Raw genomic sequence first — 26,370 nt, forward strand, 5'->3', positions numbered from 1 at the left:
AGGTCTGGCTGTGTAGCCCAATGGGGTTGTATGTCCTGTCAGTGACACCCAGAGGCATCTCAGAACTAAGCCTAAGGAGGATTTAGGAGGCTACCGAAATGTGGCTGTTTGGTGGCAGGGGAAATGCTGTGCTTCCCATTCTTTGAGCTTTCCACAAAACTAAACAGAAGCAAAGTAGCTTTGCTTGCTACAAGGGAACCAGTACTGGCAGCCTCATGCTGCACTGATGCCTCTTCCAGGGCACTGCAAGAATTTCTCTGCAATAGAAGGAAGGGAGTGGGGACTAGCCCCCATGTCTTTCCCCCTTTTGTAGTGGAGGGCAGAGATAGTGTCTCTCCTGGCATGTTTTCAGTAAGCTGCGATGGCAGGTGGACACTATCATGTTCACAGTGGGTCCTTTCTTTTCAAATAGAGGTGTTGGCTTATAATGTGAATACTAAATTCACCTCCTTGCCAGGAGGAGCAAAGAGATTTACGTTGTTTTTCATTCATGTTCATGAAATCCTAACAATGTTACGTGCCATAAAGTTGTAGCAAAAGGCAGTACTGGCCAGACCAGTGTTAAGGTTGGTGCAAAACAACCATAAGCCCAACGATGGGTTTGCTGCATCCGAATCAAGGGGCTTGGCCCCTAGGGGTTCCAATGAGTATGAAAAGTATTTTGGTTTTTCTTAAAACAGAAGGAAACAAAAAATGCAAATGTGAAAGCTTTTTCCACATCCTTTTGAGTTGCACTTGGAAGCCATGTAGGCCTCATGCTAAAGGAAGGATTATTTTGAGTTCTGTCATGATGGGTGGATCTTAACTGGCTTTGGTTTTACAGAAGCTGAAGAAATCAAATCTGAGGGAAATAATCCCTTCCCACAGGCACGCACCCTCTGTCCCAAATAAGGGACCACAAAATCAACCATTGGAAATAGGCAGTTGAACGACAATGGGGGTGGGAAGGGGACAGCCATAAATTTCAGTGTGGTGTTCATGTCAACGTGTGGTGCAGCTGCTCCCACTAAGCCAGCCAGTGAATTGCTCTAGTCTCACTGAAGGGAAGAGTTGCAACTTCTTGGTTTGGTTTTGGTTTATTTCAGCTGTTCAGAGTGACATCACAAACCCCATTGGAAACCGTGTAAAAATGGCATCACTTATGAATTTGCACCAGAAAACAAGTCCCACAGACCAAAATCTGCTGTCCAGAGGTGGTGGTGGTGCAGTGCCCAGCTTAAGTGGGTACTTTACAGCTCTGAGATCTTTACATGAACTATTTAAGTGATCCACAAAAAAAGTACTAGTCTACTTTCATCCGTTTCCCCCGCACCTTCCCCTAAGCAAAAGGGGAGAAGGACTCTTACTGTAAAATTGTGGACTTTTAAACCTGTTGAATAAAACAGTAATTAATATTAATTTATATTTGTGAAAAAAATGCCACTGTCCTAGTGATTTCTGATGTAAATATGTTGTTTATATAGTATGTATTAAATTTTCCTACACTGTAAAACTGCTGTACTTTTGATTCTTGTATATTAAAAAGTGTTGCTGAGATTTTCAGAACCTCGCCGGCTTGTTGTCTGGTGTGTACAGTACAGTTGCTTGCTAAAATATGACTTGTCTCTAAACTCCTGTGGGCTTTAAATTCAGTGGGGTTTGAGCACCTTCCTCCTTTAGGCCATGTCTAAGAAAAATGTGCATTTTAAAAACATTTTAAACCCCTACTGTAACCTCTCTGGATTGTTCCACTGCCATTATCACCACAGTATCTGAGGGCTAGATCCTCAAAGGTATTTAGGTGCCTAATTCCCATTGATTTCAAGGGGAATTAGGAACCTAAATGCCTTTGGGGCTCTGGGGCTGAGTAGTGCATGCCAGCCTGCACAGAGTGAATTTCACCCTGCCTGTACAAACTAGAGAGACTGAAAAGAATTTCCAGCTCTGCCCAGGAGGCTCCGAGTTTCCTCACTGCTGATTTACCCTAAAACTCGCTGGAGTTGGCAAGCATGACGCTTACTTTCATTTACTTTGAGCGTATTCTGTGACCGGGATTTTTCCTTTTATTGGCGGATAAGGTAGCAAAAGCTCCATTTGCTCAGTAACGTGTTGGGCTCCTGGGTGCCGCAGTGTTGGCCATGAGCTCCCACCAGAACAGTTGCTGTCTCTCCTCTTGGAGCCCCCTTGCTCACTAATCAAGATATCAACAATTGATAGGAAAGGGCTCAAGAGCTCCCCCTGCTGTGCCTGCAGCTGTATATCAACACTGTTCATGATCATGGCTGGTGCTGTGATACACGAGCATCAAACCGAAGCTCCATTGTAATAAAAAGTAACGAGTTCCAGTGAAGGAGGAGGGAGGGGACAGAAAATGGGCAGGTGTGTGTGTGTGTGTGTGTGTGTGTGTGTGTGTGTGTGTGAGAGAGAGAGAGAGAGAGATTGTATTGCAGTGGGAGAGGTAGTAATTTTAAAAGAAAATTTAATGTCACAGAAGATTCTCAGAGGTATGTTAACTAGCGCCAGTCTATTTTAAATGAGGGCATAAAGAAGGGTGATTTTAAATGATCTGTTCAAGGCTTCAGTTTTCCGTCTTGGGTTAAATGAGCAGATTTTCACAGGCTTTCAGCAAGAGGAATTATTATTTATTAATTGCATTGTGGTAGACCTTGGGAGCCCTAATCATGGACCAGGACTCCATTATGCTAAGAGCTGTAAGAACACAGAACAAAGAGGCAGGCCCTGCCCCAAGGACTTTAATAAGGATGTTGCTTACACCCAAAGCAACATCTAAGGTGACGCAAAAATATATTGCAGTGTTGCTATCTTATTGTGTGTCTCACTGTATTTGGTTGGGTTTTTTTGTTCAAGCCCCAGCTCCTGGAATCATGTAATTGTGGGAATCTTGACTCTGATTTAAAAAAAAAAAATTTCTTGCCCTCATGGTTGTGGAGAAGAACTAAAAATTTGACCCAAATTCAACTGGATGGCTCAAAAACCAAGACAGACAAACCTAGAACGTATCATTTTTTAAAATCAAGACTTTCAAGCCAACCTCTGATTTGAGGCCTATCTTATGATTTGATTATTCTTATTACTTTTCATAAAGAAACAAAAATAGAAATGAGTTACAGCTTGTATATGTCACCAAATACTGCACAATTCACGGGCTAGCCAATCAAATTGTGCAATTACCAACTTTACCACTTGTCAAAGCTGTAAGACCAGACAATACGAAAATCAGACACTTACACAGACAGAACATATTAGGGTGGGGGTAATAATAAAGACATACACAAATAGGCAGAAAAGGGAAGGAGGGGGATGGAAAAAGAGTGGTCAAGAGCAATGGAAGTCTGACATTATCTGAGCTATCAGCATCCATTATCTAAATGTTATCAAGAAATGGGGTCCAAATTTCTTCAAATATATATATATTTGCTTACTGTGGGTAAGCTGCTATTTCTTTGCTGCTTACTGAGACCGGTGTGAATGCCACTGCTCTGTTCTGCATATAATCCTAGTCCCTTTTTGTAAAATCATGCACTTTGTGACCCTCAGGAACCAAAGTCTGTGTCATAGTTAAACCCAGCCTAGTAGGTGCATAATTTAGGATATAATTTTCAGATGAGACTTGATTATTGAAGCCAAGTCCTATTTTCACTCTTGTATCCACCTGCCTAATACATGGACAGTCCCATAACCTATGGATCAGGGTTCCTTTTTTCTTTATTACAATCCCAACAAATACCAGTACACAAAGCCCCCATCTTGCACAATCTCAGTGGCATCCAATACATTTTGAATAGAACCTTCTGCTGTATCGGGGTAACGCAAGAGCCACAGAAGCATCTTTAATATTCCATAATATGCTCAGTCTCTGGGGCTCTTGTAAGGGCTGGGATAACTCCCCTCCCCGCGCTTTCACAAAGAACTCCAGATCAGTGGAGTTCCTCTTCATTAGTAAAGCATACAGAGTGGACATTCTATCCTCACTAGTTTGTTAAAGTTTCCATGTACTTTTATACATAGGAATTTACCATGTTTGTAACGGATAAGGCCTGACATTTTTTACGGTGCAGGGTTGGCCACACTGGTAATGCATGGCTTTCCAGGCTTTCTTTGCCCAGAATGTAGCATGGGTGGGGGCCAGGGCATGAAGAAACCTGGGATGTGGGCCTACTGAAGACCCTACATGGGGGTTTACCAAACATGTTCACAGTGTGGGTCACATCTTGGATGGTCTCTAGGAAAGACTTTTCTCCCATTGTGACCACAATGACCATCAAAACACTCCCCCTCCCCCCGCATCCCTGTGGCAAGTAAAGCCATTGCTCAGAGAGAAAGGTAAAACTAGGAAAGCATGTGTTCCCCCTTTCCCTAAAGGGTAGTCCTTCAAGGTTGGTCTTCATTTTATCATCCCCCACTTCCAGTGTCTTGTTCCTCTTTCTTTCTCCCTTTGCTCTTGTCTGCCATCTGGTTCCCCCTTGCAATGCTCCTCTGTTAGCTGGTTCTTCCTCCCTGCACACACTTTCCTCCAACCTGTTGCTACTGTCCCTCCTGGGACAAGCAGACCAGACACTTAGTGGTCTTCCCACTCTGCTTCCCTGGACATACCACTCAGCAGCCTCATTTCTCTTCTGCCAGTGGCTGGCTGCTGCGTTCCTGCTGATGGCGCTTCTCCCGGACAGCTATTCCTGTTTCCGCTCTACTGTATATAGTAGAAGCTCCTTGCTTTTCCAAATGTCCATGCTGTCTGCAGTGAACAGCCTGGGCACCTAGCCACAACAGCCAGCATCAAGCAAGACCAGCGAGAGATCTGAGGAGCAGCTTGAGAACCAGTGCCCTAGTGAACTGGGATACATCTGTTTGTACAAGCTTTGAAACTATGGAGGGCTAAGTAAATTCAGTCATTGGTGCAGAAGCAAAAGTGGTGACAGGCTGGGGAAGGAGATCAAAGAAGGGCCGCACCTGACCACCGGGGGCAGCTGGCCAGCATCTAAGCTGCAGAGGTTGACAATACTAAGCTTTGCAGCTGTTTACAGGGACATGTGACAACCTGGTGGTCATTATAAAGCAGGTGGGAGAAAAAGCAGACCCTGATCTTATTGTCTGGGAGTGTCAATGAGGGTCCCATTGAGCTGGAAAGAACTTGCAGTGTTCCCAGCATTTGAAGGGAGTTCTCCACGCTATCTCTAAGCTCATGGTCTCCTTCCTTCAATGGGACTTGGGCCCCTCCCTCCCCCATCCAATTAAAATGGGCTCAAGATAATTAACATGCACCTTGAGAACCCATCATCCCCACTGTAATGCACCCCCACAAACACAGCTGCGTCTAATCCCACAGGATTTTGCACCCTTGCTACAAGAGAACAGGAAGTGATTATGTGCAACAGCCCCAGTAAAGCAGCCCATGAGCTGCTCCAACTTGGTTCATTTTCAGTAGCTTTTCCCTCCTCCTATGTAATTTGAGGCACTTGGAGTCCATGCCATAACTCTGGGTTAGCTAAAATCTAGTGCAGGGGACAAAGCTATTTTTGAGTTGTAAGAGCTCATTATAAAAAGGGCTCTTACTTTTCACACCTGTAGCCACTGGCTTCAGGCTTTTCCACTCGCCGTGCCTCTGAGCTGAGCCAAGTTTCAGCCAGGAGTGAAATTTCACAGCTGAGTTTTATGCCCCTAAAAATGGATTTTATAATGGAAACACTGACACAGCTGTTAACTGTAGCAATTTGGCAGCAGGGGCAGTCTCAGTTCCAGAGAGGCCCAGGGCTGGAGGAGTGGGCTGCGCTCAGGCCTGAGGTGTCTTGGCAGAGCTGCGTGTGGAGGGGGGAATGGAGAGCTTGCACAAAACTGGCTTAGGGCTCTTACTTTCATGAGTGCTAATTTCACCTCCTTGGGCTCTCCTACACCCTCCTGCCATCTCCATGGGTCTGTCTTCCTTGCAAACCTGGGTGATCAGCAGGCTTCTGGGTCAGCCTAGTCCTGCTGTGAGCAGCCCCACTGCACAGTGCTACCTGAATCCTCGGGGAGGTGCTCCCCTGGGCATTCACGGGAGTGTAGCTCTTGGAGCTTTTTGCTGCAGCTGCGATTCTTCCCCAGGGAATTGTGGGAAAACTTCTCTTTCAGGGCACACATCAGGAATTGTGGGAAGACTCTGGAGGCTTATCAGCACTTAAGTTATTTTTTGCCTTCCCTGCAAAATGGGCAAGTTCCCTGCTGGAGTCAAAACTGCACCCAAGTGCAAACCCACCCCCTGAGGGTGGGCCAGCTAGCCCAGGTTGAAGGCATCATATCACTCGAGTGAGAGGTTTTGTGTGTGGATGGGAGGGGGTTGGGGCAACACCCAGCCCGAGTAACAGCCTGGGCTAACTGTGCAGTGAAGACAGACTGTCTATCCTTATATGGCCCCCACTATCTGAGCAGCTTCCATCTCTTCCCATCTCCCCTCTCTACGTCGGTTCTGCCTGCCCCCTATACCTAGAAGAGCCTCGGAAGTTCTGGTCCTGACGAGCACTTTCGCCTCATTCGGTGAAGCCCTGCGTCACCAAAGAGGGTTCTTGCCTTTGATCCATTGTCCCATCCCCTCTATTTGTATTTGAAAGAGGCTGGAGGCTCCCCAGGAAGGAGCCTGTGCCCTGACTCTGCTGTGCTGTGAGGCACAAGGGCTCTCCCCAGGGTGCTCATTTTTAACTGAAAATGAAAATACTGAATATACTTGAGCAATGTGAAGGGTGCCCCCTATGCTGAGTGCACTGAGTCAGCACTTACTCTGCCCTTCTCTTGCTCCCGGGGAGAACGCGAGGGTGAGTGCTTTGCCTCTGTGCAGAGTGTCTCAGCCAGGGACAGCAGCCACAGTGGGATGGAGTTGGCTAGTGGTTGGAGCACAGGACCGGGAGTCAGGACTTTTGGGTACTGACCCACAGTTTGGCTTGCGCCCAGTCGCTTCCCTTGTGTCTCCATGTCCCCATCGGTAAAGTGAAGATAATCCTCCCTACTTTGTGGGCTGCTTACCTAGTGCTTTGGGTGGAAGGTGCTGGAGCAGCTAAGAAGAAGAAAATATCAACGGTGGGCAGCTACAGGCACTTGTTCTTAAAATAAAAGCCTCCAGGCTGGGCAGGGACATAAATGCTGTAATCATTGAGAGCTGATTTCCAATAGTAATAAGCTCTCCAAGTTGGCTGCAGTGACACGTCTGCCTTTTACTGGAAAGGGAACTGCTTGGTTTGCCAGGCCAAGGTCCCATCATGCCTGGCACCAAACACAGGCCCATTAATTATGGGCAACAGAAGGGCTATTTCTTTGCATTTACACGGAAACTGCACATTTGGCTGATCCCAATCTGGAATTCTAACCACTGAGTCCCAAAGGGACATAGCCAAGGTGTTCACCTGGCTTGCTTAGGTGCATGATTCCACCCAGAACTATGGTGCTCTGTTCCTTTCTATAGCTCTGCTGCATAGGCACCATCTGGTAGCCAGGTGGGCAGCAGGTGATGCCAAGTAAACACAGGGGTTTGAATACCAAGGACAGGGTTAATAAACCCACCAGCACAGAGTGAATGCATAGTACAATTGCTGTGCAATGAGGGGGGTGTGATCTGCGCCCCAGATCTGTCCTGCCCCATCACAGGAACCTCACCTAGCTGCCGTACTGGAAGAGCTGCCGTTAGGGAGCTTATGAAGATAAAAATCTGTGACTTTACAGCAAATCTAAGGAGGAAAGGTTCTATCCTGTGACAACTTTCAGCTCCAATAGTTCAGCAGGTCTGGCCCTTCCTGCAGTCAGACACCCAGGGTAAACCACAGGAATTCAATTGTCTCTAAAGCAAGGAGATGAGACATGCAGTGCAGCTCAGTATGCCTCTAGCCTCCTGTTGGAGTCGAAGCAGGTGCTACCATGAAATTAAAGTGGGGGCACAAGCCTTTAAGTACCAGAAGAGAGCATGCAATGCCCTACCTCTCTTCCATAAGAATAATCCTTGGTGCTTTCCATCATCAGTCCCAAGGTGTAATTACCTCCATTTTACACATGGGGAAACTGAGGCACAGACACTTTCTTTTTTAAATGTCTTGCCTAAGGGCATTCAGTGCCTCAACCTGCACTAGAACCCAGTCTCCCAGCCTCAAAACTGTCTTTGTTATCAGGCTATGCTGCTCCTATAGAATTGGTTTCTAAATTAAGGGATTGTCATCTGAGCCTGGGAGGCTCTAGCGCATCAGTGGCAGGGCCCAGCCCCAGCGCTGCCTGTTACACTCTCCCCAGCTGAGCAATCCCCACATGGTCCGAATCACAAAGCCATTTACTGATTGAGGACACAGAGCCCCAGTGATTAGCTGCCATGGTAGTTGTGCCATAGCTGGCGTCTCCTTTGAGGGCGCTTTCCATAATACGATAAGTGCAAAGAGCCAGTTAGCCCGAGTTTTTGCTCCCTGCAGCAGCAGGATGGACACCAAGCCCACATACTGTTCTAGAGACAGCCCTCTAGAGGGCAGCAGATTCTCAAAGAAAAGCCATTTGCAGGTGACCCATCTGCTCCAGTTCCAAAGCAGACAGGAGGTTGTACATCCAAGAGGCACCTGCGCCGGGCATGTCTGCATTCCAGCCAGGCTCTGAATTGGCCCCTTGCCGGACAGGTGCAGCTCCCAGTGAAGCCAATGGGTGCTACGTGTGCACAGCCCAGAATGGAGTTTAACGCATAATGCATCGCTAGGTTCTGCCATAGCTTCTAATTTAGGCCTTCGAGTGAACGCTCCTGCCAAGGAGACTGTTCTGGAAGGGGAGCAGGTCACCAGAGCAACTGAGTGGCTTTGGCGTGACCCGTTCCTGGCTGGGACATTGGGAGACCACAATAAAACGGTGCAGAAAGCACGTGCTAGCAGGTGCAGAATTCCAGGCTCATGCCTATGCAAGGCAGAAGCACCGTATAGTCCTGCATGCTGCATTGCCCCAGCTAGCTGCAGGGATGCTGCCATAACCTGGGGAGCAAAGGCTTAATGAGGGCCATGTGGTCACTGATTGGGCAGGGGCCTGGGATGGGTGCTGATGCTGACAGCCCCCCTAGGAACATCAGTCTGTGAATGCAACTAGTGGCAAACAGCTGCCTGCAGTTGTTGCTGCAGGTTTAGGGACCTTGCAGCACCTGTAAACCCTCCCCAGCCCTAGTACTTCGGCTTCCTTATGTGTGTAAAATGAGGCTTAGCAGGTTTACCCGCTCCCAGAGATGTGGCAAGACTTGGCTGACAGCAGTGACTGAAAATGCAAAGAACCAGTGCTGCAAGCATAACCCACAGCTTAGCGTGTTGTACTTGTCCCCCTCTATGCCCAAGGCATGGGCTAGTACAGCCCCAGCGAGAGAGTTTTAGCCTGAGGCTCAAACCATAGAGACTCATGCTCTAGCTCTGGGAGCCCCCTTTCTATCCTCTGTCTAGCCTCTGCCCAAAGCCACCCTGGAGTTCTACCTGCTGCTGTCTCTTCACGGGAGTTAGCAGGTTGAGGTAGATGCCGTTGCAGTGCTGCCGTAGCACTTCTAGTGTAGACTATACCTGAGTCAAGCTAAATCCTAAGCGCACTTCACAAAATCGCTACCACCACTGCCTTGTAATGCAGAGGGGTAAAGACTGCACTGCTATAGATTGACATGAATCCAGTGCAGCTTTGTGCCTTAATGGGGTGTTAATTGATGAACATGCAGGTGCAGATAAATAAGGAGCATAGCAGGCCTAAGAAGGGGTGAGTAGAAGAGGGTGGTGCAGGGCTCTGAAGTAGCCTTCATCTCAGGGCCTTCCTGGCAGTTTCAGGAGCTAGGCTCAGGCATTGGCTATGAGGGGCAGGTAGACAAAGGGGAATCTTGGCAAATTGCTGACCAGTCCTGTTGGTAAACCATGTACTGAGTTCATAGCAGAGCAGAGCAGGGCAGAGCAGGGCGGGTGGTATTAGTAAAAGGCTGCAGTTCCTGTGATTAGTAGGATCTACTCCCCCTCCAATAATCCTAGTTAGCTAGTTTGGGCGGGGGCGGGGGCTTCTTGGGGTGGCATGTCAGCTCCCTTTTAGAAATGGTGTGTAGGGAAAAACAATCAGGCAAAGGAAAGGGAGGGAGGGTCAGTGATTTGACCAGCTGTGGTGTCCGGTGTGGGTGATGCTGTTTGTATGAAGGCCTTTCAGTAAAGGGCAAACCAGGCTTTCCTTGAGCTCCTCTCTCCCTGAGCCACAGTCAGCCAATTTCAGGCCTTGTCGGTTGGGTCAGGAAAGATAGCAGCTAAAAATAACAGTTTAGGGTTCTGGGCCTTTCTTCATCTACTACTGGCCTGCTCCTTTTAGTGGGTGAAAGCCTAGGGACTGGGGTAGTCTGCTAATTTGCCTTCATTTAATGGCTGGAATATGGGCTACTATTTGAGTCCTAATAGGAGCAGCATTCTGGTTTAGGAGCACTAATCTAGCCTCAGAGGAAATGAAATAAAGGACAAAATACTCAGTGGTTTATGACAACCCAGGCGCGTATTACTGGGGAAGCATATTGTGGCACTTCCTAATATTGTGGTCCCTGTGCAGATCTTGCCTGATTGAGTTTGAAATGGTTGCTCTCAGTTCGAGTTTAGGTGGCTCTCAACTGAGGTCGGACAAAGTTTGATTCATGTGCTTTGATGGCAGATTCAAGAAATCTGAATAAGATGCCCATAGGGGAAGTTTCTTCCTCAATCCCAGCAGTCAGTGAGTAGCTCATGCCCTGAAGCATAAGGCTTTATATCCCATATCAAATGTTCTTCATCCTATCTATAACTGTGAATGTTTTCATAATCCATATTAATGGCTAATTCTTTCCTTCATTCTTACTGTAGCGTTGGCCCCAATGGTATCTGGCGGAAGTGAGTTCCACAAGTTAATTATGCATGATGAAAATGTGCAGTTCTGATTCCATCCAGGGCAAAAGCTGACTCCCGCTGGGCCAACAGCAGGGTTTGAACCTAGGCCCTTTAGCATTAAAAGCATACACCTTTTAAACCTCTGAGGCAGACCAGCCGCTAGAGGAAGACCAAGACCCACACTCTCCTACTATGTGGATTCTCAACCTGGAAGGCTGCAGTCATTCTAAACTTCCCATGTTGCCAAATGGGAGGACGATCCCAGCTAGATGGGGGAGGTTGCTGAGGATGGGTCATGGCAAGAAAAAAGGGGCTCTGATTTTCTATAGAGTGAGAATATTCCACAAGAAGGTGGAAGCTTATCAGGCTGTCCTTGGAGTGTTATCACACTTTCTCGCATCTTTCTCATTTTCCTTCCTGATTAGAATCAAACACAACACAAGGCAGAAGGAAAACACTCACTAGGTTGTTGTCCAAAAAAAAAAAAAAAAAGAGAACCTTTACTTGCATTTTCATCAATAAATAATTTACAGTATGTACATGCAGTGACACCCCACATGGGTCCAAAACACAAGGAGCAGTCAGGAGATTCTTCCCCCCGTCCCAAAACCAAAATCTTTTGTTTTAATTCCAACCACATCAGGTCTTCCTTGGCCACACTTCACCTTTAACTAGAACTGGGTCAGACACAACCAAAATAAAGTGCTTAACTGTTTGCTTCTAAAAGAGGGATAGCCCAACCACCATAATATATTGAACCACCACTGGAGCACTGACCTACTGGGGAGGCCTGGGCTATGGAGAGACAATCAAGATCATAAAAAGGAGTACTTGTGGCACCTTAGAGACTACTTTTTGCGAATACAGACTAACACAGCTGCTACTCTGAAACCAATCAAGATCATGGAGGACTTTCCTCCTCTAGAGAGTAGCTCTGACCCTGGCATAGCACACTCTCCTTTGCTGGCATGATAAGAAGTGGCACCGTTGACAGCAGATGTCACATGGCCATTACGGACTATACTGATTGGCTAACAGCAATGTCCCCCTTTGATGTGCTGCCTACACAGGGCAGTGCTATTCCAGTAGTGATGGCAGCTCCATCACCCACCCCTCAATATAGTTGGGATTATTTGTGGGACACCCAGGTGTATCACTGCCCCACCAAAAAGCTGATAATGTGACTTTAAAAATTCACCTCTCCAATTTCTAGGGGCAATAAAGATTCAATTTTTATGTAGTGAAGAAACTAAAGTGATTGAATAACTCTGGCCTTGGCTAGTCGCAAGCCAGAGAACCTGCTGGCTGCTAGCTACCAAACACACTAAGGGAGTGTAGTTCCCCCACTGACACATATGCATGGGGTCAGCAATGGAAAGTTCCTAGGACTTGTGCTCACCCAAGAAGGTTGGAAGCTGTTAAACTCAGCAGAAATAGACTGTTGGTCATACCATATGGCCAGGATCAAACCCAACTCAGAAACAGGCAGTTCATAGCCACTATAGGAGCCTTAAAGGAGGCAATGTGGTCTAGTGGACTGGACTGGGAAAAGGAGACCTGGGCTCTGTTCCTAGCTCTCACGCTGCCCAGCTGTGTTACCCTGGGCAAGTAATTTCATTAATTCTGCCTCAGTTTCCTCTTCCTTCTTTAGCTATCTAGATTGTAAATTCTTTGGGATTCTTTGGGGCAGCAACTATCCCTCACTAGGTGCCCTGGGGTCCTGATCTCAGCTGGGACATCTAGGCTACTCTAATTTAAATTCAGATAATTTAGAATGTCTCAATTATTTCTTTTTCGAGCTGCCTCCCCCTCCCCAAGAGCTCTGTGGCCAGCGAGTTGGTAGATTTACTCTCCAGTGGTTGGCCTCCCCAGCTCCCTACATTGTGAGATCCCTATTTTAAAATCGCCCTAAACAGAAACACGGGCCATCAGCGGACAAAGCAAGGAGCGAAGTAGTAAACACATCTTTTTGTTATTTCTTTTCTGTTAAACACCTAAAAACCAATGACATCTCTTTATCTGTACAGTCACACGAAATCCACGCCAGGGGTCCATAGATTAGAGACAATATAAATTACATCCAATGACACACGTTGCATTTCTCTGCTGCTTTACAAATGGGAGTTCTAGAGCTGGCAGGACACAATGAATAGTTGCTTAGAATATCAGGGTTCGAAGGGACCTCAAAGTAGGACCAATCCCCAATTTTTGCACCAGATCCCTAAATGGCCCCCTCAAGGCTTGAACTCACAACCCTGGGTTTAGCAGGCCAATGCTCAAACCACTGAGCTATCCCTCCCACCTTTGAGTCTTTACAGGAGGCTGCCATGTGGAACTAGTTTGTATGCGCTGCAAAACACGTCACACACCCATTCCTCTCTGGACTGGCTCTCTGGGCGCCGTCAAGAGACCATCCACGATTGCTGGTTGTCCCAGTGATCTACCTGCACTTCCGGGGAGATCTCTGGGAAATTCGTGCTGTGGGAACGATGGAGCATTCCCCTAGAGGTGTCCCAGCTCCAGGCTGAGGTACAGATGGTCTTGTAATTTGCTGAGCAAACCATGAGGCAAATCCCAGAAGAACACAGAGAAGGGGAAGGGGCACTCCATCCTGGTAGAGGAGATTATTGATTGTTTACTGCCAGGGAACAGAGCCTTTGGACAGTTGGGATTCCTCAGGGCCTGCCCCTGTCTGGATTTTCAAACAGTGCCCTCCTCAGAATCGAGCCAGGAAGAACAAAGATGCAACCGGTCTGAAATGAGATCACTCGGAGAGGAGCAGGGGCTTAGTAGCAAACAAGCAAAACTCCCCCCCCGCACTCCCTGGGCACTGCCTTTCTTAGAACTTTGCCCCAACCCCACAGCTGCCCTCCTGTGTGATGAAGAGGGACAGGGCTAGAGGTGGTGACACTCCAGCCTGTCAGCGAGGGGCTTGAGGAGATCTGACTGGTCACCCTGAAGTACAAATCTGGGAGATCACTGGCACCTCCCGCCTCGCTTTGCCTGAGCCCCCTGGGAGCTAATGGAATCAAAGGGCCACGTCAAAAGGAGCACTTCAAATGCTGGGAGGAGGCCAAAGGCAAATGTCAGAAACCACTCGAATACTGGCCAGGTTTCTCCCTTTGCATCTCTGAGGGGAGGAGGCAGGGCAGGGAGGGCCCAAAGGATTCAAAACCTCGTGGCTATGAAGTGAATCAGAGTGTTAATGTGCCAGGATGGGATTTCCCAGATACTATTAGCTCCCAGATTAGCACAGCAAATGCAATCAGTGACTGACTCCTCCACTCCCCCGGGAATGGTGCCCTTCAGCGAAAGATGAACTGTGCTCCTCGAACACCTGCAGGGAGCTCGGTGCTGGGAAGAGCAGGGTCTTTAATAAGGGACAGATACCATTCCAGCCAACCGCCCACCCCTGCACGCTCTCTCTGTGTGGATGTGTGCCCAGTGCCCGGAGGGCACCGTTGTAGCTCCTCTGTCTGGTGTTTAGCACCCGCATTTGCACAGGCAGTTGGCTGAGCCCCAGGAGTGAGTGGGCCCCGCTTAGGTGCGTACCACCAGCTGTTTGCACACACAGTCGTAGGGTGGGTTGGGGGGGTGAGCCCTTTAGCAGGTGGAGTCATTTGCGCGAGCAAAGTGGGTCTGAAAATCGGAGGCCAGCCTGTCTCTGTGTCCCGTGATGGTCTCTAGGCATGGGCCCATCTTGCCAGCACGCCACCCTGACCAGCTGGGGTGCTCTCCCCTCCTCCCAGGCAGCAGCAGCCAACTCTCCTAACATGAAACGACTTTCACAAATGCCAACATCACAGTCACCACAACCGTTTGCAGTACCACGAGGGAGCAGTAGGGGGAGGCGGGGAAGGAGGAGAGGGTGAGCTGGGGAAGGGCTATATGAGGTCTGGCTGCTCTCTGGGGCAGGCCCATGACGGTCCAGGGGGTCTAACTCTGAGGACAGGGGCTGATTCTTTAGCTCCCAGCCGGACCGGCTGTTCAACCTCTCCTCATCCAGCACAGACCATCGTCCCCTCCTGCTGCGCTCCTCCCCCCCCAACCGAGGTCACATCTATAGGAACACTGACCAGCGCCAACTCAGACACACCAGCGCCACCCAGAGGGCAGGGAGGGTCCGGGGATGCCCCGAGGGGGCTGTGTTGCCCGGGCTCAGCTCCCGTGTCCTTTCATAGAGGTGCAGCTTGTCCTTGTTGGAATGAAGCATCTTCACGTCCTCGAAAGCGTAATAAGCTGCCAGAGTGAAGTTGACGTCCCCCGTGGTCAGGAGGTCGAAGACGCAGGACTGGAAGTACAGGTCCTCCACGGGGAGCTTCTCCCGGCACTTGGCCATGGCCATTTCGTAGGTGAAGAACTCGGGGGAGGAGACGAGGCTGGGCCCTTTCCTCCGAGCCCGGCCTTCCGTGCCCTGAGCAGAGCGGAAGGTCTGGAAGTCAATCTGTTGGTTAAGCGGGCAGCCCCGGAGGCAGAGGTAAAGGCCCTGGTTGTCCCTGTCCTCCACGGCGTTCACTACCTCCTCGGGCATGCGCACGGCGAAGGTGAGGTAATGTCCCACCTGCCTCACCACAATGGTGGTGCCGATGTACTTGGCTTGGATCTCGATGTGCTGGCCAGACACCTTCTCGGTGATCTTCAGGCTGTTGGCGCCATGCTTGTCGCCGCCGTTCTTGGAGCCGTCAGCGAAGGCAGCCGGGAGCTCGTCCATCTCTGCCTGGTACACTTTCTGGTCCACGCACTCCTGGAAGCTCTTGAAGATGATGGTGAGCTGTGAGGGGATAGGGAGGAGAGAAGGGGGCATTAACCAATGCTGATAACCCATTGAGCTCGGTCACCAGTACATTTCATTAATGAGTACAAGGGGATTTAGGTCTGACTGGTTCATTCATCAATCACCGCCACGTGCCTCCAGAAACGGTTTGGAACCCGGAGAATCAGTCTTTTGGGGCATTTTAAATTTCACAAGCACAGAGTTCCCACTACGAGATTTCCCCCTCTTATGCACAAGGCCACCAGGCTTCAGCCTACAGGCAGATGCATCAAGGGGCATATCAGCTACACACAGGAAGGAACCAGAGACAGGACTAGAACCCAAAGGTCAAGCTGCCAAATCCCACAGAAGTTACTTGTTGGAGCTGAGCTGTGTCTCTGAGACCTGGGAGCAGAGGGGGAGGGAGAAGAGAGGAAAGTCCATTGATTAGCCCCAATATGCGTCATGTCCCCAAGCCACTGACCTATTCATTGTTCTTTACACTTAGCTCATGCTTCCCTTCTTCAATTCACTGCAGGCCCCTTTGACAAGCCTGGGGGCCAGAGGGGTATCCAGCCCCTTGTGGTACGACCACAGAGAGGAAAAGGGACTTGCTCAAGACCATGCAGCAAGATGGCGGTTAGACTGTTTGTGGCTCCCAGTTCTGTGCTCAGGCTGACCCCCTCTCTCTAGCTGAAATTTCCCTGTCAGTCTACAGCAGGTTTTAATACCTCATAGGAGAGCTTACAGGGAGTTTAGAGCTTATATGGAGTCTATTTATTAGGGATGTATCTGAACCAAAGTGCTCTCAAAACCTCAGTGAAGTTCCAATCTGGATTTAAAATACACAGCTGACAACCAGGCTCCTGGATCTGACTCCTGGGACATTTGGATCCATCCTGCTATTTATTTACATTGCTTCTGGAACAAACGCCAATTTCAAATGGCTCCCAGTGGGGCCCCGGCATTCCCCTTGGCTCTCCCCCTCGGGGGGGGGGGGGATCTGCACCAGCCATTCTGCCCCAGATTTCCCATTGCTGCTCCCACCAGTTCAGTCCCACTTAGTACAGCAATGGGGGAGCTGTAGCACAGATCAGCCTCCACCCCTGCTCAGCATAGGTTTACACAACACAGGGCTTAAAATCCCTGCAGCCTCCTGGAGCCAAAGTGGGTACCACTGATGGAGCTGAACTGGTTGCGGGAACAGTGGGGAATTCTAGGTAATACTTCCTAGTATAGCCGAGGCTATCCACAAAATACCAGCCACCCCAGGCCCTGTTTTGGCAGCAACACAATGCCCATTTCTTTGCCCCTGCAGAACACCCTCTTAGTCTGAAGGATTTAAGTGGAGTTAAAAGGTGTGTCCCTGTTTTCCTCGCCAGATATCTCTATTAAAGCTTTCAGGTGTTGGCAGGTAAGCACCAGGTTACTGGAGGTTGTATCCTCTCGCTGAGAACACCCTGCTCCAGTGAACAGCACCAGAGCGAAAGCCTGATGGCACACAGACACCATCCGCCTTGCAGCCAACCTACAGAGCGAGGGCTGCCTGTTCCAACAGTTCTTTCTGCTGGGTAAACTTGCTGAGTCACCACACTGAGCAATGACTCATCACTTCTCAGCACCATAGAATCATAGAATATCAGGGTTGGAAGGGACCTCAGGAGATCATCTAGTCCAACCCCTTGCTCAAAGCAGGACCAATCCCCAATTTTTGCCCCAAATCCCTAAATGGCCCCCTCAAGGATTGAACTCACAACCCTGGGTTTAGCAAGCTAATGCTCAAACCACTGAGCTATCCCTCCCCCCATCCTGATGCAACATGGTGCAGCGCCCCAAATAAATTCCAGGACCAAAAGGCCCAGCAAGCTGCAGGCCAGCCCTCATTGAAACTGTGATGCTTCCCACTCTAAACAGGGATGGTGGCAAACCCTCTCCTCAGTCACCCCAGGAATACTGTGTAAAGGGCCAGACATGGATCGATGCTCCCCCAAGACCTGCTAAGCAAGCAGATCCCTTCTCACCAGCCACCCTACCTTCCTCTGGATCAGGGTAGCTGAAATGTGTTCCCTTCCAGCTTTAGCACTCATGCAGCAAAGAGGAATTCAGCCACAGTGTCCCTCAGCTCCAGAGCCAGTGTCCCTCAAGCAGAAGCCAGATTTAACACTTAAGCTAAAAGAAAAGGAGTACTTGTGGCACCTTAGAGACTAACAAATTTATTAGAGCATAAGCTTTTGTGAGCTACAGCTCACTTCATCGGATCACGAAAGCTTATGCTCTAATAAATTTGTTAGTCTCTAAGGTGCCACAAGTACTCCTTTTCTTTTTGCGAATACAGACTAACACGGCTGCTACTCTGAAACACTTAAGCTGTGTCACTTTGAGTTCCATTGTGCTACAACTGGGCATTTGCCACTGGATTTACTCAGCGCTGCACCCGGTCCCTGGAGAACATTTATCTTGGCTGCCACAGCGCAGCAAGAACAGATTGCGCCCCACAAAATGCCTTGTCCTGACCACAGACACAATTACTACAGCTAAAGCAGCTGGGAAGCCAGCACTAGAAACCCAGCTCTTCAGCTCCAAACCACAGGCTTTCCCATGTCAGCCAACACTCTCTCTTACCCATCATCGGCCCTACAGCATGCCAGGTGACTTATCCTCCCCGGGGGACTAGCCACTGGGGGCACCACCACACACAAACAGCCAGAGCGGTATGGAGATGGTGACAAGGGAACATGATCCCTGAGGCTCCCCCACTTCCAACAGGTTTTCTTCTCCTCTGGCATTAAAACCGTGGTTGGTTGTGAGGGGGTGGATGGATGAGAGGGTCGGAAGTCTAGCTGGGGCCGGATGGTTCAGGCAGACTGGGCAGGGAGCCTTTCACCTTATGGTGACTGGTTCAAATCAAATGCTGGTCAGCAGAGAGCAACAGAGGTGACCACCCTACGGCTGTGTGGTGGCACACATGAAACGCATTGTGTGTGTGTGTCCTGTTCCCATCACAGCTGGCACTCACTCGCCCCCTCGATGGCAGAGGTACCACAGAGGCCAAGTTGAAACCTGGCCTTGGATACTGAGCGACTTGCTCTCCTCTCCAGACAGCGCCTGCCCATCTGGCTTTGAGGCAACGCGGAGAGATCTCCCCCTGCTCAGCCTGCTCTGGAAATGAAGAGAGGGCTTCTAGCCTCAGCGCTGTCAGCCTGGCATGACATTCGCTTCAAAATTAAAAGGACACAGCCAAGGAAGCCACTAACGTATGGGGCTGAATTCCCCCCCCCCCACCCGGTGGGGGTCTCTGCAGAGAGACACAAATAGCAGCATCATTCTTCTGCAACCAACAAACTGCATGTTATCTGCCCACCCCCCTGCAGCTGAGTGCAGGGCCTGGGACAACTAGACAGGACAGGCGATGCGCACAAAGAGCACGGGACCTCTCTCTCTCTCTCTCTCTCTCTCTCTCTCTCTCTCTCTCGCAGTGGGGGCCTTGGCAAGAAGGTGAGTTTTCACACTGCTCTGCAGGCTCCTTCAGCTGCCATCTCTGTCACTTTACATAGGCCACAAAATAAACAGGAGGGTGGGTTCAGCAAGTTTTACTTGTTGCCAGCCATCTCTGGCACCTTGTCATCTGCCTCCTGTTCCCATCCCTGAATAGGAGTGTCGCAGTGCCCTGCAAAGGAATCTGGCAGGGGGGTGGGGGTCTGGAACACAACCGCAGCTGCAATGCCAACGTGTGTGTTTGTGGTTTGCCTTCAGGGGCCGCTGCCAGCCTTAGATCCCTGGGCTTGCCCCCTTCACGATCTGACCCTTTCTTCGCAACCCAGACCTACGCCAGGGATGATACATCTCCTCTGACGATGCTCAGAGGGGGGCCAGAAGTGGTGGTGAGAAACCAGAGTCCATCTAAGGGGGGTGGGGAACCAGGGAGATGGGCTTGATTTTCTGACCAGGACTCTGTACTTGTGGGGGGCTCGGACTCTTGTCTCAATCCGCTGAATAACCTGGCAGTAGTGGATGAGACTCACCAGCTTTCTGGGACCCTTTTGTGGGCAGCAGTGGGAGAAAAAGTGATTAAAAGGGTCCCCAAGGGAACAGTATCAGAACGTCACCATCCCCCACGGGACAGCCCACCCGCCCCGTGCCTTTACCTTGGTCGTTGCAGTCGCTGAGGACCCGGGTAGCACCGGAGTGTTGGTGACCTGGACATTCAGGTAGTTATTGTCTATGAGTGGCCAAGCCCCCTGCACTTTGCAGGTCTGGAAGCTGTCTGTGAAAGTCCTGAGGTGGGGGTCCCCAAAGAGCCCGCAGTGGGTGTAGTTTGGGGGGGCTGAGTGCTTGTGAAAGCTCTTCTCGTAGTGGCAGATCTCTGGGCTGTCGGAGCGCTCCTGGCTGTCCCCGGGGGGCAGTGTTCGGAGGCGGGGCTGTGAGGTGGGGCCATCTTTGGAGCAGTTGTGTTGGACCATGAGGTCATCTATGCCATGAACGGCGGAGTGGTAGGCCAGGTCCCCTCTGCAGGTACGAGCCGTGCGGCGGGTGCAGTGGGCGTAGGTGCGGAGAGCCGTGCAGAACTCCGGTGCCTCCTCCGTGCCCAGGTGGTGAGAGCCAGATGTGGCCGCCCAGAACTCAGAGTTACACTTCAGGATCTTGCACTGAGAGGTCGCTGGGGGGAAAAAAAACCACAGGTGCTGTCAAGATGCCCAATACACGGATCAAATACAGCACACCACCAAAATGCCACCACTGTTGGAAATGTCGGGCAGGAAGGGACCTTCAGAGGTCATCAAGTCCGGCCCCGTGTTCTGAGGCAAGACCAGGTAAACCTAGACCATCCCTGGCCGGTGTTTGTCCAATTTGTTCTTAAAAACCTCCCAAGACAGGGATTCCAGAACCTCCCTTGGAGACCTATTCCAGAGCTCAGCCATGCTTAGAATTAGAAAGGTTTTCCCATTTCTAACCTAAATCTCCCTTGCTGTAGATTAAGCCCATTACTTGTGGTCCTACCTTCAGTGGGCGTGGAGAACAACTGAGCACAATCTCTTTATAACAGCCCTTAACATATCTGAAGACTCTCCACGTTGGCCGGGATGCTGAGAATAGCTTAACATCATTGATCTGGGGGGGAAACACCATTGGGCCTTTAACGTCAGGAGGCTTTTAGGGCTTGACATTCAAAAATATGCACGAGCAATTGCGCATCCAAAATGGTGTTACAGTGGTGCCATTGATTTGCATTTGCATTTAGCACAACTGCATGCCCGAAACAGGTGTTTGTGTGCAGTGGGCTAGTTAGATAAATAACTGGTCTCCCTATACAGCTGATTTGTATACAGGGGCATTGGCTGTGAGGCTTGGCACACTGCCCTGGGCCTGTCTGTGAACAGTGGGGTAAAACCAGGCTCTCAGCAGCCGTAAGTGGGGAAGCCCTGGTTTTACACTCCACCCTGCTCTCAGGAGGGGAACTCAGTCAGTTCAGCAGATCCTAGCATGTCTATTTTCTGACTGACAGGTATGGTTCCGAAGACTGGGGATTTTTCACGGATGTAAATGCACTAGTGCAAGACCCTAGTGCAGACACACCACACTACCATGAACAGTGACTCACACCAGTACAGCACCCCCTTGTGTCAAATTGGGCTCTCTGCATTAGGGCAGCTACAGCAGTGCAACCCCCTCAAGTGTAGACAAGCCCTGAATAAAGCCACAGCCCTAGCCCAGTAGGTAAAGGCAAGGGGCCAAGATTCCTGGCATCGGGTTTGCCTTCTGGGGCCGTTTGTTCACACTCCCTGGGATACCCGATACCTCCCCACCACTATATTGTGCTGCTCTAGCATGGTCCCCAATTGCTGGATCCCTCTTGTGAGTCTCCTCTACTGCACTAAAAACTCTTGCAGTGCAAATGCCTGGCTCCTCCAGGGTCAGCAACTCACTCAAACCAGCCAACCCGGCAGCTGTCTGGGGAGTCCGAAAGGCCCAGAGCTGAGGAGGAAATACAGTGCAAAGGCAGAACAAACAAAGTACAAAAGAGCCTTCTCAAGCAGCTATCAATCACCTGATCTCCTGTACCTAGCACCTTGACACAATGCACGTTCCAGCGGCTTCACTAATGCTGGGAACAGTGCGTGCCGACCTCTGGCCCACCTGCCCCCGCCTCAGTGCTTTTCTAAAGCTGCAGAGATATGGTTATCAAAGGGAAATGTGTGAAAGGAAACAGGCAAAATCCTAATCAGCCGGCTGGCCTCGGTTGTGTAGAGAACAGATCAGCTTCAGCAAGATACTAAAGCAGCCTGCTCCCAGGTCAATGCAGCCAAAGGGGCTGTACATACTGATGGCCCACTGCCAACCCTGACTTCTGCAGCTGAGCACTCAGAGCTGCTCTCAGGTGCCCAAAGCCTATGTGCAAGACAGGGAAAGGCAAAGTACCATGGGAGTTTAGATTCAGTTCTTTCAGGGGGGACGTATTTTCTGCAGAGGGACATGAAAGTGACTGTGCAAAGGCACTTGGCCTGCACTGCACATTGCACAGACAGTGCGCTGCCAATGGCAATTTGGAACCTCTCATTGCTCACACTGCTTAAACATTCGTGGTGTTTTCCTTTCCCTCCTCCTTATCAGTCCCACAGGAGCTTGGAGGGCATGGAAACTGTGCAGGACTGGGCCCAAAATTAATTTCCAGATGCATTCTGGGGGTGTCTCAAAGCCCTACGTGTTTATTCCTTTCCTGGGCTTTGTTTAGAGGTGAGTTCACAGGGTAGTTACACATGCACAAATAAAGCTACAAAACTCAGCACCACTTCATATGGAAAACAGCATGTTCAAGTTTTAACTATTCCCTTGCAGTGTTGGAAACACAACAGGTGCTGGAGAAAGAGAAGGGGAACAGAACAACTATAAATGAAAAGAAACCCTGCATGGAAACCATTGGTCTTGTGTCACTTTCTAAGAGGAATGAAATGCAAAAGGAAATGACGGAAAGTTTCGGAGTTTAAAAAATCCAGGTTTAACAAACTCAGGTGCTAGTAATAACACAGGCAACACAAGAGAACCTCACTCGATTTTATCAACACCAAGCTTATGAACCATTTTTCCTGACTGGGCGGAGGAGGGGGTAATCAGAATGAAAATGATGTCAATGAAGAGTAAGTCGATATCCCTTCACATTGCAATCTTTCAATGCATTGGAAATCATTTTGAAGAAGTTGGAAGAACAAGAAGAAAACAATGCAGTGCACTAGACAGCAACGTATGAACTGGACCTATGGCAATTTGGAGGTGTTAAATTTTATGAACTTTCCATTCCATGAACTCCTTAATCCCCAATTAGTTTGTAAAATGGGTGTTCTATTGCATAGGATTATTTTTATTTCAACAGCGTCCACTTAAAACTGAACATATTATTTCATCAACACCCCTTTTCAGTGGATTGCATTTTGCTGGAACATAGTGAATCCACGTCACATAACCGTGGGTTTCTCACCACAGGCCGCTATGTGAGTTGCAGAGAAAGCCTTTTGCTGTGCGTTTCAACCAGATGAGATTTTGCTGTTCGATCACTTTGCCCCAGTGGTACTTACCCCGGGGTCTGGATTTATGACCTCTAACTCTAGGCCCTGAATATTCTATCAAGGCTAAAAGCCACATGTTAAAATTGTCGGGGATTAAACAAGGCTGATATAATACTGTCCAACAGGACTCATGTGAGGGCATGGTGCATTAAAGACAGAGAGCGAGTCAGAAGTGAAAAGCGCTACGAAGTCAGGGACGCTGCTATAAACGATCAGATTAGCACGTGACGGGACACCTCCGCCAGAGTATCAGTCTGTCGTTGTGATGATTCAACCAGACTTTGCTGTCACCTGGAATGCAAACAGGCAGCATATCAAGGTGAGACATTCAAGGTGTGGGTTGAAACGACAAGTTCGGTGTGCAAGGCTGTCATGAAGGAAAATGGCAGCTCCCTTTCTTTGGTGACAAACCACCCAAGCTCAGGGCTTGTGATGCCACTAAGAACCTCATGACTGAAGAACTTAAGTAGATGAAAGGAGCACTGGGGTGATAAAAACCGAACCATGTCCAGAGACCCATGGTCACCAGCTAAACAATAAGTCCATGGCATCAGGCAATAGGGCTTGCAACAGATGATTCAATAAGACTCTCAGCTGTCAGTAACAATAGCGCTTAGATGCTCATTTGTAGGAGCCCAGCTATTATCAGGAATAGGTACTTTGTGCTGGTCTCTCAGGTGCTTCTTTAGCTTGGAACAGGAGATACAAGCCAAGTTCTTTACTGGCATTTGGGCTACGACCCAAAGCTAGCAATGCAGTAACCAGGGTTTTGTGGCTGTGTCACAGGTCCCGTCCTCCTTTTGAGACAAGCTCGCCAGGAAGGAGTTAAGGATCCAGTGGCACTCAGAGCAATAGCCTCAGGGCTGCTCTCTCAGCAGCGCAGGCTCTCATAGCTATGGCCAAAGGCATGTTATCGCTGAGCACAGGAGGGCTGCACATGGCTGGCGTCTAACTCATTACTTTATAAGGTACTCTGGGAAAAAAAGAAAAGAAACAGAAAACGAAAAGCCTGTTCCATTCCTTCCCTTGGCCTGTAGAGGGAGCATTTTTCTTAAAGATCTTATCATTTGGGTTTTGGCAAAATGTTCTGATTTGCTGTTTCGTGCACGGCCCCATATAAGGCCCGATTTCCAAAGCCAGGTGGCTAAGGAGCAGGACTGCACTGTGTGTGTCTGTGTCTAAGTACGAACGCAGAAGAAACACTTTCACACACAGTTCTCCCATTTACAGGCGATATGCCGACTTGGACGGCACCTCCATTACAGAAAAGGCAGCCCATCTTGTTCTGGGTTTGCACCTGGAGCAAGCCAGGGAGGTGGCCCTTCCTTCCTAATCTCTCCCCTGCCAGCAGATAAAGACGGCGGGGTCAATTCCATTTCACAGGGCACTGAATAACCGTGGGTCTCAAGTAGGCTGTTTAGCCTTGTTCTTTTAATCTGTTGGCAAAGCCTCTTTCTCCCCCCCACCCCTCGGTCCGCGCCTCCCTATCCAATCTGTTCAATAGTGTGATTGTCTGACACCTGGAGCTCACACAAACACCTGTGTGACTCACCCCACCCCCCAGCAAGACACGTGTCAGGACCGAGGAACCCAGCAAGCAGAACTATGCAGGAAAAAGACAGCAACCCTTCCCACTCCCCCCCATATGCTTCCCCTCACGTCTCCTATTGCAGAAGCTTTGGTATAAAAGCAAAAACTCATTTGAACAGAAGCCAAGAAACTATGTTTATTCAATTTCATATAATCTATTTTCCGTCTCCTCACAATGGATCTGTTTTTCAACCGCAGATGACTTAGCATGAAAACAAACCCCTCTGCTGGTATCGTTCAACGACACACGTAGCAAGTCACCTGAGCACAGGGATTCTGGGCACAGGCTTCGCCCAGGGGGCTTGGACCTAGGTGTCATTTCACAGCCTGCCCACCCACGTGCCCCCACATTCCATGCCCGTGGGCCTGCTTCCTGGCACTGTGATCATGAACGACAGGGGAGGTGGATCCTGGAGACTCTTTCTCTGTCTCAAGATATGGTCCATGCTATGTAAAGATCTGGGAGCCTGTGGGTTTGGAAAACTGATGGGCCAGAAGTGAGACCATCTAGCTATATCAGGGGTGACATTCCCCAGCCCTCCTCAACTGGAACTCTGTAGGGTGCTGAAAAAACAGGCCCCTGAATGTGGGAGTTTAAAATGGAGGCTAACGGATGTGCAAAAGTTCAAGTAGCCAGTCAAAATCTACAGACCTTAAGGCTGGCAGGGATCATTAGATCATCAAATCTGGCCTCCTGTATATCACAGGCCATAGAATTTAACCCAGTTACCCCTGTATTGAATCCAGTAACTTATGTCTGGTTCAAGCATCTATTTCAGAAGGAATGCACCACTTCCACTGGCTGTTTGTTCCAATGGTTAATCAACCCCAGTTAAAAATCTGCACCTTATTTCCAATTGGAATTTGTCAGGCTTCATCTCCTGGCCCTTGGTTCTTGTTAGGCCTTTCTCTGCTAGATTACAGAGTCCTTTTAGTACCTGCTATTTTCTCCCCAGAAAGGTACTTATATTTATACCGTAATTAAGTCAACTCTTAATCTCCTTTTTGATAAGCTAGATAGATTGAGTTCTTTAAGTCTCTCGCAATAAGGCATTTTCTCCAGCCCTCAGATCATCTTTGTCTTTTCTGCCCCTCTCCAATTTTTCAACATCCTTTTTAAAATATGGACACCAGCAGTGGATGCAGCATTTCAGTCTTGGTCTTGCCAATGCCGTGTACAGAGGTAAAAGGGTTTCCCTACTTTTACTCATTACTGGGGTAATTTTTTGACCAAAACTTTTTTTGGGGGGGGGAAAGGCGTATTTGGTGACACCAAAACATTTTGTGAATTTGTGGTGATTTTGCTGCATTGTTTTGGTAGAAAAAGAAAAATTTGGAATCATTTCATTTTGACATTTTTTAAATGAAACTTTCCAATTTTTATTTGAAATGACTTTTAATTGGAAAAGAATTCAAAATGCTTAAAAATCAAAGGAAAATGTTTTGTTCTGGTTTAGATGAAACATTTTGTTTGACCCGAAATCATTTTTTTCTGACTTGCCAAAAATGTTATTTTTGGTTCCACCCAAAATGATTTAATTTTTTTTTCAGAATTTCCAGCAAACCAAAATATCCGTTATCCCTTTATATTTACTCACTGGACCCTTGTGTATAGATCCAAGGATCACAC

At 49.0% G+C, this 26,370-nt stretch overlaps 1 protein-coding gene across 1 annotated transcript in view; it reads right to left on the reverse strand.

The window, feature by feature from the left end:
- Window positions 1-12,822: 12,822 nt before the first annotated feature.
- Window positions 12,823-26,370, reverse strand: part of RGMA (repulsive guidance molecule BMP co-receptor a) — a 36,720-nt gene continuing 23,172 nt past the window's right edge. The window contains exons 3-4 of the mRNA XM_038420823.2: window positions 19,737-20,248; window positions 12,823-15,609 (exon numbers count right to left, since the gene is read on the reverse strand). Coding sequence (XP_038276751.1) covers window positions 14,899-15,609; window positions 19,737-20,248 — 1,223 coding nt within the window. The 3' untranslated portion in view covers window positions 12,823-14,898. The remainder of the gene's footprint in view (window positions 15,610-19,736; window positions 20,249-26,370) is intronic.

This window comes from Dermochelys coriacea, chromosome 10, assembly GCF_009764565.3.
Source record: "Dermochelys coriacea isolate rDerCor1 chromosome 10, rDerCor1.pri.v4, whole genome shotgun sequence".
Classification (NCBI taxonomy): Eukaryota; Metazoa; Chordata; order Testudines; family Dermochelyidae; genus Dermochelys; species Dermochelys coriacea.